This window comes from Marmota flaviventris, chromosome 14, assembly GCF_047511675.1.
Source record: "Marmota flaviventris isolate mMarFla1 chromosome 14, mMarFla1.hap1, whole genome shotgun sequence".
Lineage (NCBI taxonomy): Eukaryota > Metazoa > Chordata > Mammalia > Rodentia > Sciuridae > Marmota > Marmota flaviventris.
The window spans coordinates 24,922,288-24,942,819 of NC_092511.1; the positions used below are offsets into that span (position 1 = coordinate 24,922,288).

The 20,532-nt window shown below is 35.5% G+C and overlaps 1 protein-coding gene across 11 annotated transcripts in view; it reads left to right on the top strand.

Moving 5' to 3' along the window:
- The window catches only part of Birc6 (baculoviral IAP repeat containing 6), a 217,333-nt gene that overhangs the window by 41,195 nt on the left and 155,606 nt on the right, over positions 1 to 20,532 (top strand). For all 11 annotated transcript variants that reach the window (XR_011704325.1, XM_034636800.2, XM_071601470.1 and 8 more), the window contains exons 7-10: positions 2,591 to 2,813; positions 2,892 to 3,052; positions 5,987 to 6,045; positions 10,770 to 12,164. Coding sequence is in view for 10 of the 11 variants with exons in the window: in XM_034636800.2 (XP_034492691.2) it covers positions 2,591 to 2,813; positions 2,892 to 3,052; positions 5,987 to 6,045; positions 10,770 to 12,164 (1,838 nt within the window). In the remaining variant the exon portion in view is untranslated. The remainder of the gene's footprint in view (positions 1 to 2,590; positions 2,814 to 2,891; positions 3,053 to 5,986; positions 6,046 to 10,769; positions 12,165 to 20,532) is intronic.

A 20,532-nucleotide genomic window follows, 5' to 3' on the forward strand; every position in this document is an offset into this window, starting at 1 on the left:
AGTAATCAAAAACCCTTTGTGTACATATATATGTAGACTTATAAAATATATATATATTAATATTTATTTTTTAGATGTAGATGGACACAACACAATGCCTTTATTTTTATTTGGTGCTGAGGATCAAACCCAGGTCCCACCCGTGCAAGGTGAGCGCTCTACTGCTGAGCCACAATTCCAGCCTGTATAAAAATATTTTAAAGGGGCTGGGGTTGTGGCTCAGTGGTAGGGCATTTACCACGTGTGAGGCACTGGGTTTGATCCTCAGCAGCAAATTAAAAAATAAATAGATAAAGCAAAGTTTAAAAAAATATTTTAGAAATATATAAGTTGGTTGGTCCTGGTGGCTCATGTCTGTAAACCCAGCTACTTGGGAGTCTGAGGCAGGAGGGTTACAAATTTGAGCCCAGCCTGAGCAATTTAGCAAGACCTTGTCTCAAAATAAACTAAACTAAAATAAAAATGGACTGGGAATGTAGCTCAGTGGTAGATTACCTACAGGTTCAATCTCTATTTCATAAACAATAGCAATGAAAAAATGTCAGTTGAATTCATAATAATGGTTACCTGGACTTGGGATAGGGGATGACTAGGATAAGATAACTGAAGTTCTGGACTGGGTTGTAGCTCAGTGATAGAGTGCTTGCCTCCCATGTGGAAGGCACTCGGTTCAATCCCCAGCACCACATGAAAATAAAATAAAAGTATTATTTTCATCTGCAACTAAAAAAATATTAAAAAAGAAATAACTGAAGTTCATTTGGCTTTATTTTATGTAGTCATGTGTAACTTGTATAAGTAACATTTTAATAAAGAAGTTAAACCTCAGGGAAGATGAAAGGGTGAAAAAATACATTGGAATTTAGCTTGGAGGGAATTTGGTCCAAATATGTGCTTGGCAGTGAAATGTGAAAGGATTTATGGAAGACATCTGAATTTCAGATTACCCTGGATTTGTATATAGATACAGGTTAAGTTGTAGTTGCCATATAAAAAGAAATATGTATACCCTAAGTAATACCATGTTTTATGAGGGGGATTTTCTTTTCTCTCCCTTTCTTTGCTATGGAAATATACAAGTGGGTAAGGGAAAAGGTTTTTTTTTTGAAAGTAATAGGATCCTGACATTTCAAATACCTTATAATTAAAACTAATCAAAGTAAAAAAGTGGGCAGGGAAGCATGCAAGAAAAACACGAAAACTAGAAAGAAATAATAAAGAAGTTACAAAGTTGGTCAGATAATTTTTTTTTTTCTGGGGATTGAACTCAGAGGCTCTGTCCTCTGAGCCACATCCCCAGCCCTATTTTGTATTTTATTTAGGGTCTCACTGAGTTGCTTAGCGCCTCGCTAAGTTGTAGGGGTTGCCTTTGAACTTGCCATCCTCCTGCTTCAGGGGAGCCACTGGGATTACAGGCCTGTGCCACTGCTCCAGGCTTTGAACAGATAATTTTTGAGTGTTAAAAGTTGATTCTGCTTTGAGTATTTGAAAAAATTCTTAAAGTCATTATACCAGGTCTTGTTTTGCATTCCTAACCTTTTTTAAAATTCTTAAATGTTATGTTTCTTTATGGTTTTCTAGTAAACTAATTTAACATTTTAGTTTTGTGCAATAAGCAGTTACTTGAAAGAAGTACAGTTGTATCTCTCTATTTGTGAGGATTGGTTCTGGGACCCTCTGTGAATACCAAAATCTAAGGCTGCTCAAGTCCCTTTTTATTCACATATAACCTATTTACATTCTTACATGTAATTTTAAATTATTTTCAGATTACTTATAATATTTATATAATGTTATTGATATGTAAATAGTTGTCAATCTGTGCCTTTTAGGGCTTAATCACAAGAAAAAAGTCTGTATATATTCAGTACTAATGCAGTTTTTTCCCCAAATGTTTTCTATCCACTGATGATTAAATCCATAGAAGCAGATCCCATGGATATGGAAGTCAGCCTGTAGTGTATACTTTCTGAACATCAGAAATTTATAACATCTGAACCTCTTTTAGGTTTTTTGAAAAGGAATTTTATTTATGAGTTACTTGCCTGATTGTGTCTTACAGTGAATATGAAAGGTATATTTTTGTGTTTTAATATGTAATTTTATCCATATACTTGTTTTTAAATATTTTTTATCTGTATTCTTAAGAGATCTCTGTTTTCAGAGCATTAGTAAAAACTTTTTGACAGTAATTCCATTTATTGAGTTTTGTTTACTAGAAACTTTGTGATATAAGTTGCATTTATTGATATCCTACTATATGTGATTTATAGTTGTGGTAGAGAATTGTAGGAAACCATTTTGAAGTAATATCAGGAGTTTAGACTGTTTTATCAATATGCTAATATAGCATGAATTATAGTACTGGTTTCTCAGTTTCCTTTGAGACTGACTTTTTGTGACTTGAGTTTTTTACAAAAAAGGAGCTGATCCTGAAGTTCTGTTTTTTTCCTAATAAGTCTTTATTTACTCTTTTGAGTTACACATGACAGTAGAATATATTTTGACATTTATGTGGAGTTCTGTTTTAATGTACTAGTTTAACTGCTTCGTTTTTCAGTAATCTTTTTATTTCTTAATCTGTGTACAGGTCGGAACATGAGAGACATTCTCCAAACTGCCCGTTTGTTAAAGGTGAGCACACACAGAATGTGCCATTGTCAGTCACACTTGCAACAAGTCCTGCACAGTTTCCTTGTACGGATGGAACAGACAGAATATCTTGCTTTGGGTCTGGGAGTTGCCCCCATTTTCTAGCAGCTGCAACAAAACGAGGAAAGATCTGCATATGGGATGTTTCCAAACTCATGAAGGTATGCTTTATTTTTGAAGTAACAGATTCATAATTGAAAAAAAAATCAATTGTAAACTTAGGATTTTCATTTGTTTAGGTGCACTTAAAGTTTGAAATTAATGCCTATGATCCAGCAATTGTACAACAGCTTATTCTATCAGGAGAACCTAGCTCAGGAGTTGATTCAAGGAGACCAACTTTGGCATGGCTGGAGGATTCCTCTAGTTGCTCAGATATACCAAAATTGGAAGGAGATAGGTATGTGAATTTTTTTTAGTAGTATTTATAAATGTTATAAGTTTTCTTTTAAAATTTTTTATGTTCTCATTTTTCTACCTAAAGGGGCATAGAAATTTATCAAGATTATAAAATTTTTCAGAATCAGAAAATAAATGTCAGAATTTATCAAAATTAGAAAATAAATGTCTGGGGGCTGGGGCTGTAGCTCAGTGGTAGAGCGCCTGCCTTGCACGTGTGAGGTACTGGGTTCAATCATCAGTACCACATAAAAACAAATGAAATAGGGGTATTGTGTCCAACTACAACTAAAAAAATAAATAAGTATTATTAAAAAAAAATGTCTGGTCAGAAATCTGAAACCTGTGATTCTCAAAGAGAAATTTTCATTCAGAAATACTGTGGCCTGTAACCTGTAACTTTTTTTTTCCTTTCTTATTTTCTGTCAGTTGGCAATAATTGCCATAAGAAAAATAAAGTTGATTGATTGTGGGTGTCGTTCAGTGGTAAAAGCGTATGCTATGCAGGTACAATGGCCAGGGTTTAACCCCCATACCGAAAGTGCGGTGGGGGTGGGAAAAAAAGCATAAAAAATTAAATCCTTGGATTAGATTTGTGATTCACTTTTTAAAAATTAAATCTTCTCATAGAGCAGTTGAAACAAATGATTTGTTTCCCATTTCTCATTAGCACCTCAAAATGGAAGTGAGGTTGTGTGTGCTGGTGCGCACCTGTAATCCCAGTGTCTTGGGAGGCAGCAGGGTGGCGAGTTCAAAGCCAGCCTCAGCAACTTAGCAAGGCCCTGTTCAACACAGTGAGATCCTGTCTCTAAATAAAATAAAAAAGGGAAAAAAAAAGGAAATAGGGCTGGGGTTGTGGCTCAGCGGTAGAGCACTTGCCTAGCACATGCGGGGCCCTGGGTTCAATCCTCAGCACCATGTAACAATAAATAAATAAAATAAAGGTATTGTGTTCAACTACAACTAAAAAATATTTTTAAAAAAAGGAAATAAAATTTCACTAATGAAAGTGAAATGACGTTAGATAAAGCAAGAGGACCTAATTATTTAAAACAATATACCATTAGTGAACAGGGAGTTGAGGCACCATAATCATTGATATAAAAACATTAAAATTGTTCTTCTAGATTCTCCTCTCAACTTCTCTGACAGGTAGCTGATTTTTGTGACTTCACTGATTTGTGTGGGGCAGGAGAGGCAAATTAAAATCCCAGTTCACCCACTTGTTTTCTATGAACTTCTGTAGTTATGACTGTGTACTGGGCCTGGATCACACATTGTTTGTGTGATTTCCCAAGGAGGCAGTAAGCCATTCAGTTGATGATATTGATGATAAGCAATACCTGCTATTACTGGTAAGAGGTTAGGTAGCAATGTGAAATGGAGGATGTTTAACTGTCATCAGATGTCTTTAGATACTGATGGTATCTACCAATTCATCTGCAGGGGCTTCTGATGTTACTGATTGGTGCTACATTTATTCAGCGATTTATTATTTTACTTCACAATCCCTTTTGGTGGCATGTACTTCATTATGAAGTATGTAAAATTTTATTAATGGGAATTATTTTATTATTGGGAAATTAATTTAGGAAGATTATCACTGTCTAGTTCCTCTTTGGTAATAGCTCGTGGAAATTATTGATAGTGGTGTGTGCTCGAGAACATACTGAATTAAAGCTTCGTGGTTGTTCTCAGTTACAAATTCATGTGAGAGTGATGGAAAAGCAGCTTGCTTTTGTTGTGTGAAGTTGGTTTTTTTTTTTTGTTATTGGGGATTGAACTCAGGGGCACCCGACTGCTGAGCCTCATCCCCAGCCCTATTTTGTAGTTTATTTAGAGACAGGGTCTCACTGAGTTGCTTACAGCCTCGCTTTTGCTGAGGCTGGCTTTGAACTTATGATCCTCCTGCCTCAGCCTCCCCCGCCTAAATTATACTATTAAATTAGTTTATGAACAATGATTATCACTTAAAAAAACTAAAACAGAAACTTTGTTAAAATTATTTAGGTGAACCCTTCCCAAATTTCAAATGTTGCCTTGGTATGTAGTATCCCTAATCGTTTTCAGTGGAGACCATAACTAGAAATCAAATAACATTATAAATGTCTCCGCATTTCAGATTGAAGTATATTATTTCAAAAGGGTAAAATTGCCTTTTCTTTCTGCAAAATGCATCTTTTTGTTTTCATAATGAGGTTATCAGAATTTTAGAAACCACTGTAAGATGTGCTGATTAAGAGAGTCCAGACAGAGCCCAATATTATGTTTGTTTGGTATGTAATGATCTGTTTTTTCTTGTTGGCTAACAGTGGAGAGAGAGAGGATAGAGGTCGATTCAAAGAGGGAGGCTGACAGTTTCATCGCCACTTGAGTGACGCTCAAAGGAGGGACTATTGTGTTAACCTCTAACTTCTGAGTGTAATAGTTTGTCAAGGAGTTATTAGCAGCCTTTACAAAACAGAAAAACCCCACAAAATAAAAATGAAATGCATGTTGGTGTGAGTATGTGTACTTACACATGTATTTGTACAATTTTATTAGGTTTTAAAGTAACTTTTCTAAATTCAATAATAGAATAGTCCTTAAAATTTTACTATTGCAAGCTTATGCTTAAATTTATTAACTGCTGCTCTGTACCCTTTTATTTGCCTAAATTATCGCCAGTCACATAGTAGATTTCAAATCCCTAAATGTTATATTGATTCCTGTAAGTTTCCACACCCTATTTCAGGTAGACATTTATTTAATGATTTGTGATGATTAAGACTTTATTATTTGTATCTCATTTCAGCTAGTTTTAATAGTTTTTTATGTTGTTTACATTTGAGATGTATAGCAGTGATTTTAACATTACACTTTTGTTTTGATTTCTCATATGATGAATGTTTCTTATCGAATTCAGATTGTTTTTCATTTTTACTTTTAATTTAAGTGATGATTTACTGGAGGATTCAGACAGTGAAGAGCATTCCAGATCAGATTCTGTGACAGGTATGTAAAAATTATTAGATTATCTTCTTTGTAAATCCTTCTATTTATTATTCTAGGTAAAGCTACATACTGTTTAAGTCTGAATTTCTTAGTTAATGCAAACTCAAAATTTTCAGTAATTTGTGCAGAAAACCCAAATATTTCTGTATCAGAAATCTTCGGTGTCTCTTCTTTGCTCTTTTTTTTTTTTTTTCAGTTTTAGTAATCTTTTTAAAAATTAATTAATTAATTTTAATTAGGTATATAGGACAGCAGAATGCATTTTAATTCATTGTACACAATTGCAGCACACTTTTCATTTCTCTGATTGTACATGATGTAGTGTCACATCATATGTGCGGTCATACATGTACCCGAGGGTAATGATGTCCATTTCATTCCTGCCCTCATACCCCTCCCCTCCCCCACCCCTTACCCCATTGAAGTTCCTCCATTACCCTCACCCTCTTATGGATCAGCATCCACTTAAAAGAGAACATTCAACTTTTGTTTTTTTGGGGGGGATTGGCTTACTTCGCTTAGCATGATATTCTCCAACTCCATCCATTTACCTGCAAATGCCATAAGTTTATTCTCTTTTAAATGCTGAGTAATATTCTGTTGTGTATGTATACCACAGTTTCTTTATCCATCCATCTACTGAAGGGCACCTAGGTTGCTTCCATAGTTTAGCTATTGTGAGTTGAGCTGCTATAAACATTGATGTGGTTGATTACTATAGTATGCTGATTTTAAGTCCTTTGGGTATAGACCAAGGAGTGGGGTAGCTGGGTCAAATGGTGGTTCCATTCCAAGTTTTCTAAGGAATCTCCATACTGCTTTCCAGATTGGTTGAGAAATCTTGAATTAATGGTAAGTACATAGTGTATAATGTATTCTCTTAAATAAATGTAACGTTTAAATTAAAGCTCTTTATTCTTAAAAGTATATGGAAAATAAATTTGAAAGTATAAAATTATAGTCATGCTATCAAGTGTACTAAATTTAGTACCAAGCATATTAAATTTATCTATCTATTTATTTATTTAGTACTGGTGATTTAACCCAGCGGTGCTCTACCACTGAGCTACATCCTTAGGTTATTTTTATTTTGAGACATGGAGTTGCTAAATTAATGAGGGCCTTGCTCAGTTGCTGAGGCTGGCCTTGAATGTGCAGTTCTTCCTGCATCAGCCTGTCAAATTGCTGGGATTACAGGTGTGTACCACCACACCCAGGTTAATGTTATTTTATAGGAAAGAATAATAGTGATTCTCAAATTAGTTTTATTATGTCAGAATTTATACTCCAACTCTGTTACTTATAGTCCAGTTGCATTTCCTTATATGTAAAACAGTGATTATTCATATTATTCATAGTTCTAGTCTTTAAATATATAGCTGTAAGACTTGGAACATAGTACCTGAAAAGTAGCTAGTGTTTTAAAGAAATGACTGTAAATAAGTTGTGGCTATCATTTAATGCCAAATGTCATGAACTAAGGATATGTGTAACTAAATAAATCTCTTTAGAAGAGATATGGTTTTGTGTAGTACAGTAGTTAAAAATTATGGTTATTATAGAGTAATACATGTTCTCTAAATTCTAATTTATCATGAAATCTTTTTGAAAGTGATTAACAAAAGGCTGGGCCACTTAAACTCTCTGGGTTTAAGATTTTCCTTTGTAACGTGAAGTGTTTGCATTAAATGTTCTTATTTTCTTTTTTTTCCCCTTAAATTTTGATTCTGATTGTAACCTTTACATGCTCTAGCTTTGTTCTTTTTTTCTGGGTATAGTTCTTATAGATCTTAAAGATCTTACTGTGTATATTTGTAATTAATTATAGATGTATTGGGGCTGGGGATGTGGCTCAAGCGGTAGCTCGCTGGCCTGGCATGCGTGCGGCCCGGGTTCGATCCTCAGCACCACATACAAACAAAGATGTTGTGTCCGCCGAAAACTAACTAACTAAATAAATAAATATTAAAATATAATAATAGATGTATTATTTATTTTCTTATCCCTTTTCTAACTTTAGAATTTTTAAAATTATCTTTTGACTTCATTTGTCAGCACCTAGAAAAATTTTCACATTTCTGTTAACTGCATATGGCAACACATCTTTAAGGGTTGAGAATGTTGTCTGTGTGTAGAATTAAAAGGTAGCTTTCAAAAGCGAAAAAAACCCTTTCTGTTCAAAAATTGTAATTGCCTCAGTTGAGAATTTTTAAGTAGCTCATTTTTTCATTTTCTTCTAAACTAATTTAGTTATCTTAAAAGACTTGTTTGTAACTTTCTGGAGGCTTGTGGAGTAGCTGTACATGTGTCAGTTATTATGAAAGATGTGTTCCTTTTCCAAAATATCTAGAAAATTTATAAACTCTATGTACTAATTTCCGTTCAGTTGAATTCTGTTGTCTGAAGAATTGTTTAAAAAATGTGAGTGCAATCTAAGAGACTTCATAAGACATTTTTCAGTTGAAGATTAAGACTTTTAAAAGTAATTAAGCCAGTTGCTGTGGTGCACGTCTTTAATCCCAGTGGCTTGGGATGCTGAGGCAGGAGGATTGAGAGTTCAAAGCCAGCCTTAGCAACAGGCGAGGCGCTAAGCAACTCAGTGAGATCCTGTCTCTAAAATACAAAATAGGGATGGGGATGTGGCTCAGTGGTTAAGTGCCCCTGAGTTCAATCCCTGGTTACCCCCTCTCCCAGAAAAAAGGAGGTATCTAGATCATCTCAAAAAAATTTTGGTTTTGGAACACATACCAGCATTAAGAATACATGCCTTTTGACAAAGAGTGAGAATGTTTGACAGGAGGTCAAAGAAAAGTTTAAATTGAAGTTTGATTACTTTCGAAAGTTGCCTGCATAAGACTTGTATGGGGATTATTTGGAGTGGTAAGAAAGTTCAAAAAGGTATAATGTAGTGTAGTTGTACTCCCTTTAATTAATGAATTCATTTTTTAGTAATAAAGTTTAACCTTTATTTTTTATGTGATGCTGAGGATCATACCCAGTGCCTCACCCATGATAGGCACGCGCTCTACCACTGAGCTACAAACCCAGCTCTCCCTTTATTTTTATTGGTTCTTTTTAGTTATGTATGACAGTGGAATTCATTTTGACATAAAGGCATGGAATTTTGTTCTATTTCAATCCCTAGTACTTCCCCTTTCCCTCCACCTGTTCCCTTCCCCCTTCTCTACTGATCTTTCTGCTATTTATGTATAGTATTTTTTTTTTAAATTAATGTCTTGTGGATGTACATGATGATGAGATTCACTGTGGTATATTTATATACATATACGGGAAGTTAGGTAGATTCATTCCACCGTCTTTCCCTATCCATCCCTCCTTCCTTTTCCTTTATCTACTCTACTAATCTTTTTTCTCTTATTTATTTATTTTTTTCAAACTTCCCCACCTATGCTTTGGATTAGTTTCTGCATAATAGAGAAGACATTTGACCCTTGACTTTTTGGGACTGGCTTATTTCACTTAGCATGGTAGTATCTAGTTCCATCCCTTTACCAGCAAATGTCTTTTTTTTTTTTTTTAAAGAATTTTAATATTTATTTTTTAGTTTTCGGCGGACACAACATCTTTGTTTGTATGTGGTGCTGAGGGATCGAACCCGGGCCGCACGCATGCCAGGCGAGCGCGCTACCGCTTGAGCCACATCCCAGCCCCAGCAAATGTCTTAAAGGTTGTTCTTTATGGCCGAGCAATACATGTATATATCACACACACCATATTTTCTTTATCCATTTATCTATTGAAGGGCAGCTAGGCCTTTTTTGGTTATTGTGATTGAGCTTCCTTTAAATGAACTATAATTAGCAGATAGTACAGAAGATATGTGTGTTTCATTCATTCATATATATGTTGTAGTTGAACACAATACCTTTATTTGATTTATTATGTGGTGCTGAGGATTGAACTCGGTGCCTTGCACATGCTATGGGAGCGTTCTACCACTGAGCCACAATCCCAGCCCCTGTGTTTCACTTTAAAATGATAGATTTTGCAGAACTTTTTCTTTCTAGTTATTATTTGTTTCTAAGCTCAGATTAGAAGTAAATTTCACACAACTATAATCCACTGATAATCAGCATGGTAGGATAAGAAAGAAGAAATGGTGCTTTGATTCCTAAGGAATAAAGAAAATTTAATCAAGATTATAATAATTTTTCTTAGATATTTTTCAAAGTATGTAAATGAGAGATACATCAGTAGTATTGGATGTCTTTTTGGTTTAGAATTAAAGTACAGAGATCTTGTTTTAATATTCATTTAAAGTGATGAATAATTAATATACTCATTCTTTAGCTCTTTAATTTCCTATTTTTTTAATATATATATTTTTTAGTTGTAGATAAATGCAGTACCTTTATTTACTTTGTGTGCTGCTGAGGATTGAACCCAGTGCCTCACACATGCGAGGCAAGCGCTCTATCACTGAGCCACAACCCTATCCCTAATTTTCTATTTTTTTTTTAAAGCAGGTTTTTAGAACCTCAGTAGAGTAAGTTCTGAAATTGAAAATAATTTTGAATACCTTTGTAATTTTCTGAATAGGTTCATCTCAGATTTGATTAAATGTCTTTTAAAATACTTAAAATTCTTTGACTTACTATAATGCACTGACTGGATGAGTAAAAAATAAATGTGAACATGTTAAACCACAGATTTTGATTTAAATTAACAAGGTCATATCTAATAAATATTGTTTCTTTTCAAAGGGCACACATCACAGAAGGAAGCCATGGAAGTAAGCCTTGATATAACAGCACTCAGCATTCTCCAACAGCCAGAAAAACTTCAGTGGGAGATTGTTGCAAATGTGCTTGAAGATACTGTTAAGGATCTTGAAGAACTTGGGGCAAATCCTTGCTTAACAAACTCTAAGAGTGAGAAGACAAAGGAAAAGCACCAGGAACAACACAACATTCCCTTTCCATGTTTATTAGCTGGAGGTTTATTAACCTATAAATCTCCTGCTACCTCACCCATTAGTAGTAATTCGCACAGGTCACTGGATGGTTTAAGCAGAACTCAGGGTGAAAGTATTTCAGAACAGGGGTCAACTGACAATGAATCCTGCACTAATTCAGAATTAAATTCTCCTCTTGTAAGGAGGACTTTACCTGTTTTACTTCTTTATAGCATCAAAGAATCTGATGAGAAAGCAGGAAAAATCTTTTCACAGATGAACAATATTATGAGTAAAAGTTTGCATGATGATGGTTTTACGGTTCCACAGATTATTGAAATGGAGCTGGATAGTCAGGAGCAATTGTTGTTGCAGGATCCTCCTGTGACTTATATTCAGCAATTTGCGGATGCTGCAGCCAACCTTACCTCTCCAGATTCTGAGAAGTGGAACTCTGTGTTTCCCAAGCCTGGGACTTTGGTTCAGTGCTTGAGGCTGCCGAAGTTTGCAGAGGAGGAGAATCTTTGTATAGATTCAATAACTCCTTGTGCTGATGGAATTCACTTACTGGTAGGACTGCGGACGTGCCCTGTTGAATCCTTGAGTGCAATAAATCAAGTAGAGGCCTTGAATAATTTAAATAAATTAAACTCTGCACTATGTAATAGACGGAAAGGTGAGCTGGAATCAAATCTTGCTGTAGTGAATGGTGCAAATATTAGTGTAATCCATCATGAACCACCAGCAGATGTACAGTCTCCTTTGATAATTCAGCCTGAGCAGAGGAATGTTAGTGGTGGATATTTATTACTTTATAAAATGAATTATGCCACTCGGATAGTGACTTTAGAAGAGGAGCCAATAAAAATCCAACATATCAAAGATCCCCAGGACACGATTACCTCACTCATTTTGCTTCCACCAGATATATTGGATAATCGAGAGGATGATTGTGAGGAACCTGTTGAAGAAATGCAGTTAACCTCAAAGAATGGCATTGAGAGAGAAAAAAAATCTGACATTTCTACTCTTGGACACCTGGTAATAACCACTCAGGGAGGTTATGTAAAAATATTAGATCTTTCAAATTTTGAAATTTTGGCCAAAGTAGAACCGCCCAAAAAGGAGGGCACTGAAGAACAGGATACATTTGTTTCTGTCATTTACTGCTCGGGCACAGACAGGCTATGTGCATGCACCAAAGGTAAGCTATTTTTTTGCTTCTTTCATAAATCTTATAAAACCCTTATATATGGTTTATGTGCATACCTAATATGAAATTAAGATCCATATAGATGGGGAGGAATTTACTATTTTATAATGAAGTAATTTACTGTTTTAAGTGTTTTTAAAACTTTTTCTGCCACCCTAGGTAAGGATTATGTTTATAAATAAGTTAATAAATCCCTTGGAAAGTATCTTCTCTGCTTTAACTTCAGGAAAATAGCCTGTTGTTTTTACTGTTAGACCAGCCTTTGCCTTTGCTCAAATTTGTGACCTTGTACAAGTTATTTTAAATTCAGTAAATCTTCATGTATTTATAAACTAGGATAAGAAGGCCTATTTCCCAGGCTTATTAGAGTAAAATGAAATAATGTATGTAAGGCTTTTGGAATAGATATTTATTGGTCCTTATTTCCTCCTGAAATAATAATATTTAGCAAATAATTATGAGTTTTGCCAAATAAACTTTTTTTTTCCTGATGTACTCCTAATATTGGTTGATTGGGAATCAGTTTTGAAACATTTGAAGCCCTATGCATTTTTTCCGTTTTTTTTTTTTTTTCCATTAAATACATTTTAAATTGGGGAAATATAGCAGTTTTTTTTTTTTTTTTAAGAGAGAATTTTTTTCTTTAAATATTTTTCAGTTTTCGGTGAACACAACATCTTTATTTTATTTTTATGTGGTGCTGAGGATGGAACCTAGCGCCCCCCGGCGCATGGCAGGCGAACGTGTTACCGCTTGAGCCATATCCCCAGCCCAATATAGCAGTTTTTGAAAAGGATTGCTAACAATATGAGGCATAACAAATAGTTCTATCGAGAGTTTAGTAGGAAGTATTGGGTCAGAAGATATACAGCCAAGGGTTTTGGGATTTGAGAAGAGCTACATATACCTTTTATCTGTTCTTCTGGTAGGCATTAACCTGAGCTTTCCCTCATAGATTACAATAGTTTAGTTAAGGAGAATAATGGCTAATATTGTGGTTCCAATTGCCTTTTTTTTAACTATGTATACTGAAATAACAAGGAGAAAAAAAAGTCTTCAAATAATACTAAAATCTAATTAGGTTAATTTAAAAATGAGTAATGCAGAACTTTGAATTAGAGTTGAGAAGTTCAGAACAACTACTAAATGTTGAGGTATCAGGTAATTTTAATTTATTGATTACATTTTAATTAATTGATTACATATGTGTCAGTTCATTATTCTAAGAACTTTACCTTTGTCATTTAGTTATGAAATCCAACTTTATGAGGTATGTACTTTCTTTTGTCTCCATTCTGCAGATAAGAAAACTGAGGGAAAGAGAAGTAAAGTAACTTATCCTTAAGCCACAGAACTAAAAAATGGCTGAGCCAGAATACACACCTGGGTGGTCGGTCATCAGGGTGCTTTAAGCTATATATTAATGCCAGAGTGTGACAAAAGCCAAGGAATGATACATGAATACTTTGCAATCTTTTAATTCAAAAGATTTAAAAAGTTAAAACAATATAACTTACTATAAATCATCCAAAAGGAAGTTAGGTTTGGAAGGGGGGGGGGTTCTGGCCCTAGGGCACATCCTTAGATAAGACATGAGTGTTTTCCAGAAATGGAGGAAGGGTTTAATGATTTCAGTTATTTGATGAGATATGCTTAAAGCAACTCAGGGAAATAGCATTTAAGCCTTAAACATTTAGGTATTAAGTATTTAAATATTTAATAGCAGTTAAAAATAGATTGATGGGCTGGGGATGTGGCTCAAGTGGTAGTGCGCTCGCCTGTCATGCGTGTGGCCCGGGTTCGATCCTCAGCACCACATACAAACAAAGATGTTGTGTCCACTGAAAACTAAAAAAAAAAATAGATTGATGTATTCTTGGAGTTGGGACAGATAGAAGTTCTAGGAAGGGATTTCATGTGATAGGGGAATGTTAAGAATATTATTTATAAAGTTTTCAACTGATAGATAAACATTAAAGATGTAGATGTAGTTGGATACAAACAATACCTTTATTTTATTTATTTATTTATTTTTATGTGGTGCTGAGGATTAGACCCAGGGCCTTGCATGTGCTAGGTGAGCACTCTACCACTGAGCCACAATCCCATCTTTATTATTTATTATTTCAAAAATTCAAAATGTGATCTTTATTATTTTTTTTCTTCTAATTTCAAGTTTAGCTTGTTCTTGTTTTCCTTGAGATGCATTGTAGAATTTTTTTTTTTTAATTTGTACTTTTTTGATGTGGGCATTGGTTGCTATAAAGTTTTCCTCCTAGTACTACCTTTGTTGTATTTCACAGGTGTTGGTATGTTGTGTCTCTACTTTGGGTTTTCTAATACTGGATGCATGTGTATTTAGAATTTCTAATTCCTATTGCTGAATTGACCCTTTTATCATTAGATAATGATCTTCCTTGTCTTGTTTTACTACTTTGATGTAAAATCGATTTTATCTGATGTTTGTATGGCTGGCCCTTCCTTTTAGCTTCCATTTGCATGGAATCTTTTGCTAAACTCTGTTCTTTTACTTCATTTGAGGGGAGAAGTGAGTTTCTTGCAAGAAACATATAGTTGAGTCTTGTTTTTTTTTATTCCATTCAGTCACTATTTTTTAATTGGAGAACTGAATGAACTTTCATTCCTTCTCCATTACAGTCTTTCTTGGTGGTTAAGTTAATTACCCTAGTAGGTAGTGTGTTTTGTTTTAATTTTTAAATTATTTATTTGGTGGTGCTGGAGATCGAACCCAGGGCCTTGTGCATATGAGGGAAGCACCAACTGAGCTATATCACCAGCCTTTATTTTTAAATTTTTTGGTAGTTGTCCATCTACAATAATTTGTAGTTTTTTAATTTTTATGTGGTGCTAAGGATGGAACCCAGTGCCTCACACATGCCAAATAAGCACTCTTAGCACTGAGCTCCAGCTCCAGCCCATGTTTTATTTCCTTCATTATTCTTGGTTTGTATATTATAGATTTTGGCTTTTTCATTACCATCAGGCTTACCAAAACCATCTTTTAATGAACTTTTAATATAATCATAAGGGTAAGAACAGAAATAAAAGAATAAGAACATATAAGAAATCTCTCCACTTGCATTCTGTTCTTTCCCACATTTTGAATTTTTGGTATCCCATTTTACCTATTTTTATTTTGCCTAACTGCTTAACATTTAATGTTGCTATTTTAAATTCTTTAAGTCTTTATACTAAATCTAAGTGGTTTTTGCACCATGTTTACAATATTAGAACATTCTGAATTCATATAATTACTCTTACCAGTAAGTTTTCCTATGCCTTCCTATGTTTTCTTCTTATTAATGTCTCTTTCAGTTTGTACAACTTCCTTTAGTGTTTCTCATAGAACAGGGTATGGTGGACATATTATTTTCTCAGCTTTTGTTTGGGAAAGTGTTTATCCTTCCTTCATTTTTAGGGTTAACTTTGCTGGGTACAGTATTTTCAATTGTCTGTTTTTTTCCTTGAGTACTGTGAAATCCTTATGGTACTCTTTTCTAGCTTGTAATGGTTCTGCTGAGAAGTTGGTTTTCAGTTTAATTGGGGCATCCCTATATGTCATTTCTTTTCTCTTGTATCTTTGAGAATCTTTATCCTTCAGTGTAAGAGCTTGATAATAAGATGTATTGGGGTAGACTTGGTTGAGTTAAATTTGACTGGTGGCCTTTGACTTTGCTGGACAAACAAACAAACAAAACAACTCAAAACTTCTGTGAATAAGCTTTCTTCCCTCTTGGCATTCTCAACTACTATTACCCTACTTTTTGTTCTTTTTTTTTACTATTCCATAGTTCCCATAAACTTTGCTCATTCCTCTTCATTCTTTGTTTTTTCTCCTGTGTGTTTTCAAATAGTCTTTTTTTGACTCCACCAATTCTTTCTTCTGTTTTATTTATCCTACTGTTAATACCCTCAATCATGTTTTAAATTACACTTAATGTATTTTTTAGCTCAAAATTCTGATTTTTAAAAATTTTAAGTTTTTTTCTGAGTATCGAATTGTTTTCTTCAAGCTTATTGAGGTTATTTATAACAGTTGTTATAAATTCTCTGAGTGTTGGGCTGGGGTTGTGGCTCAGTGGTAGAGCGCTTGCCTAGCACTGGTGAGGTCCTGGGTTCGTTCCCCAGCACCACATAAAACATAAATAAATAAAAATATTGTGTCCGACTACAACTACAAAAATAAAATTAAAAAGAATTCTGAGAGTGTTCCTATACTGATTACTGTCTGGTCAGTTTCTGGCACCTTGAGTAGCAGGGAGGTCATAGTTTCCTGAATAATCTTGATACTTTTTAATCTGTCTAGTCAGTTTCTGGCACTTTATCTTGAGTAGCAGGGAGATCATAGTTTCCTGAATAATCTTGATGCTTTTTATGTCATTTGGGCATATTTTCCAGTCTCCTTAGTCTGACTTCATTTGTGCCCGTCTTTCCAAATTTATTTTGGTCTTTTTTGTAGCTCTGGGATTGAACCCAGATTTTGTGCATGCTAGGCTAGTTAGTGCTTTACCACTAAGCTACATTTCCCAGACCTTTTTTCTGGATATTCTTAGTATGCTGCTTATTTTCTCTGAGCCTGTTGTCCCTTCTACTGAGTTAGTAATAGACAGTACCCAGGTCCGCATTTGCCAAAAGTCTGCTGTTGGTGGCTTGTCACTGTTTTGGTTGTGCAAAGCAATCCAAGCCCAGGTTTGTTCTGAATACTCTGTTGGTGTATTGTTCAGAAAGAAACAGGAAAGTGCCTTGATCTATTCCCACAGTTCCTTCCTGGGGCCTTCATAGGCCCAACTGACTTATTTCTAGTCATTGACCTGTGGTCAGATATTGTGGGATTCTGACTGGCTATGGGCAACTACTGTGGATGAGCCAGACCAAGGCTTCTTTGTGGCACCAGTGGCCACCCAAACTGCCAATCTGCTTCAAACCCTGATCTCCCAGCCCACCAAGACCAGCAAAACACTTTGTTAGGACCAAGACAGCACTTCTATTGACTGCTTATTGCTGAGGTGGACTTGTGGTCCAAGAACACTGTTGCCTCTAGCCATAGGCGTTACTATCCAGTATAGAAATTCGGTTGACTGGGGCCATGTGTGTTCTTCTGGCAGTCAGACTGTTTAAGAGGCTCCTTCCATAGGCTGTACTAGAGATGGAGTCTCTTAGGATCTGCCCAATGTTTGATTTTATAGCCTAGCAGTAAGCTCCAGGGGCAAAGTCTGGTATATACTATCCTATTCTACCCTCAGTGTATTGGATCCTGTAACATGCTCTACTGCTAAGGGTTAGGGTAGTGTTGGTGAAGGCACATCTTTGGCTGTCTTAGCTGATACTAAGCTGGTTTATGCCTGAGTCTCAAAGCCACAAGCACCAGCAGAGTCTGGTATGCTGAGACCCATGCTACAAGCTAAAGCACAAGTCTCTCCAAAGTGCTGGGGCAGTTCTATAGCCCCTAATGCAAGCACTGACTTAGCAAAAGCCATGCTTCCTGAGGTTGGTGGATAGGTGTGGAGACTGTCCCTTGGCCATTAAAGCTGGTGCTAAACTGGGTAACACCTGAGTTTGACAATAATGGGGACCTGCAGCATTGGGAGGAGGGAGGATGTTCCCCAAGCCCACTCCAAAGCTGGAACTGTTGCAACCAAAATTCAGATCTGCCCATAGGCATCCAGGTCTCCATCTGGTGTGGGAGATAGTCTAGAGGCTCTTTCTATAAGTTATGGACTGCATTACAGGGCCTTCAGTGTCTAATGGGTGCGTGTTCTCTTGACATCAGGCCTGGTACTTGGCCCTGAATCAAAGCCACATGCTAGCTGTCATGCTTTCCTCCCCCGCTGCCTATTCTGCTGCCTTAGGATGGGAGAGAGTACTGTTTCAGAAGCTCAGTTGATGGGGATTGGCCTTGCATTAGGGGTTGTGGGGATTTCCTAGCAGCACTGGGTTCCACTCCTCTTCTAAGTGGGAAGCACCTCTCTACACACTGGGCTGCATGAAGGTGAATCAGGCAACTTTTCTTGCTGCCTTCTTCAGTGATCTTTTATTTTGTTCTATAAAAATCAAGCACTAGGGCTGGGGTTGTGGTAGAGCGCTTGCCTAGCATGTGCAAGCCTCTGAGTTTGATCCTCAGCACCATATAAAAATAAATAAATAAATAGAATAAAGATGTTGTGTCCAACTTAAAAAAAATCAAGCACTATGGGGAGGCTGAGGCAGGAGGATCAAAGCCAGCCTCAGCAAAAGGTAAGGTGCTGAGCAATTCAGTGAGACCCTGTCTCTAAATAAAAACATACAAAACATGGCTGGGGATGTGCCTCAGTGGTCAAGTGCCCCTGAGTTCAATCCCCAGTACCAAAAAAAAAAAAGGCAGGCACTATGGTCTCTCACCCTTAGCTCCTTTGCTGGCTATTCATCTGGGTGTGTTTGTGGGGAGAGTTAGCCAGAGGATCTTAGATGCCATCTTGATCTTCCCTGCTGATAGTGTATCTAGATGCATTTAAAGACCTAGAAAAATCCCAAGAAATGAACCACTTTGAACATTATCTCCCAGTTCTTCAAGTGTTGACTATTGAAGGTGCATTTTATTTATTTATTTTTTAAAAATATTTTTTAGTTGTTGATGGGCCTTTATTTATTTGTATATGATGCTGAGAATTGAACCCAGTGCATCACACATGCTTAGGCAAGTGCGCTACCACTGAGCCACAACCCCAGACCCTGAAGGTGCATTTTAAAGAATGAGATTAATAACAATAAAGAGTAAGGAAAAGTTGATGTCTTAAAATGTATGCAATGGCATACCTTAAGAACATATATGATTTTTTTTAAAAGAGAATTTTTTAAAATATGTATTTTCAGTTTTCGGTAGACACAACATCTTTATTTTTATGTTGTGCTGAGGATCGAACCCAGCGCCCCACGCATGCCAGGCGAGAACGCTACCGCTTGAGCCACATCTACAGCCCACATATATGATTTTTTAAAAAAGTATATTATACTGTGATGCACATGGATGTGGCACTGTCTTCTGAGTATTTTCAAAATAGGACAAAATATATTTTTTCCATAAAACTTAATCTTCAATAAATAAATGTTTTAGATTAATTTTATGTAGGGTTAATAATATACTAAAAATAGATTAGATAAAGCTCTTTGATTAAAATTTGGAAATAGAATATACAAACTGAAGAACTGAAGGTAGGGCTAAGATCAGTGCCATACAAGGGTGAGGATGTAGATATGGTACCTAGCTTAGTTAATGTTTAAAAAAACCCATTTTTTTTTTAAAAGCTCACAATTAAAAGGGAAATTGACGACATTGAATTTGATCCCAGCAACTTAAAACTTATATACATGCACTTATATTTATAAGGAGAAGTTCAAATTGCTTTATCCTTAATAATCCTACTTTCTGAGATTATTGGTTTATATACTCACATCCTTGTTTTTCTGCTGGTTTTAGGAGAAAATCATTCTTCTTGCCTTTTACTTTTGAGTTTTTGAGAGTTTCCATTAGGAATGGATATTGTATTTTGTCAAATATTTGTTGGCATCTGTTGGGATAGTCATAGAGTTTTTCTCCTTAGTTTAATATAGTGAATTATGTTGATCCATTGGTTTTGGAATGCTAAAACAACTTCGTAATCCTGGAATATTTTGTCATAATGCATTAGCTCTTGTATATTATTTGATTCAGTTTATTGGTAAACATGGGGAACATCCTCCCTCCTCCCAATGCTGCAGGTCCCCACTATTTTTTTTCCTATCTCTGTTCATGAAAGATATGGCCTTATAATTTCTCTCCCCTCCCCTCCAATCTGAGGATTGAACCTGGGGTTTTGCAGATGCTAGGTAAGGGCTCTATCACTGAGCTGTATCCTCAGCTCTGTTTTTGCTTTTGGTGTCAGAGTAATTAATTGCCAGATACAATGAATTGGGAAGTATTCTCTATCTCCAATTTTGTGGTCAAGATTCTTTACATTTGGTAGAACTCACCACTGAAGTCCTTGGGCCTGAAGACTTTGCAGGGGGGAAGATTTTTTACCTCAAATTCCATTTATTTTATAGATAATTATTTAGGATCTCTCCTTCTTTAGTGAGCTATGGTAGTATGGCAGTTTCATTTAAGTTATCAAATTCTAGCATAAAGAGTCTTAAAATATTTCTTATAATCTTTTTAATATCTGTGGACTCTTGATTGATGTCAGGGTTTTCCTTTTTCATTGTCAGTTTGGCTAGAAGTTTATTAGTTTTACTGATTTTTTTTTTTTTAAACCAACCATCTTCTGGTTAAAAGACTTTTTTCCCCTTTGTTTTTCTATTTTTCTTTTAACTCATTATCACTATA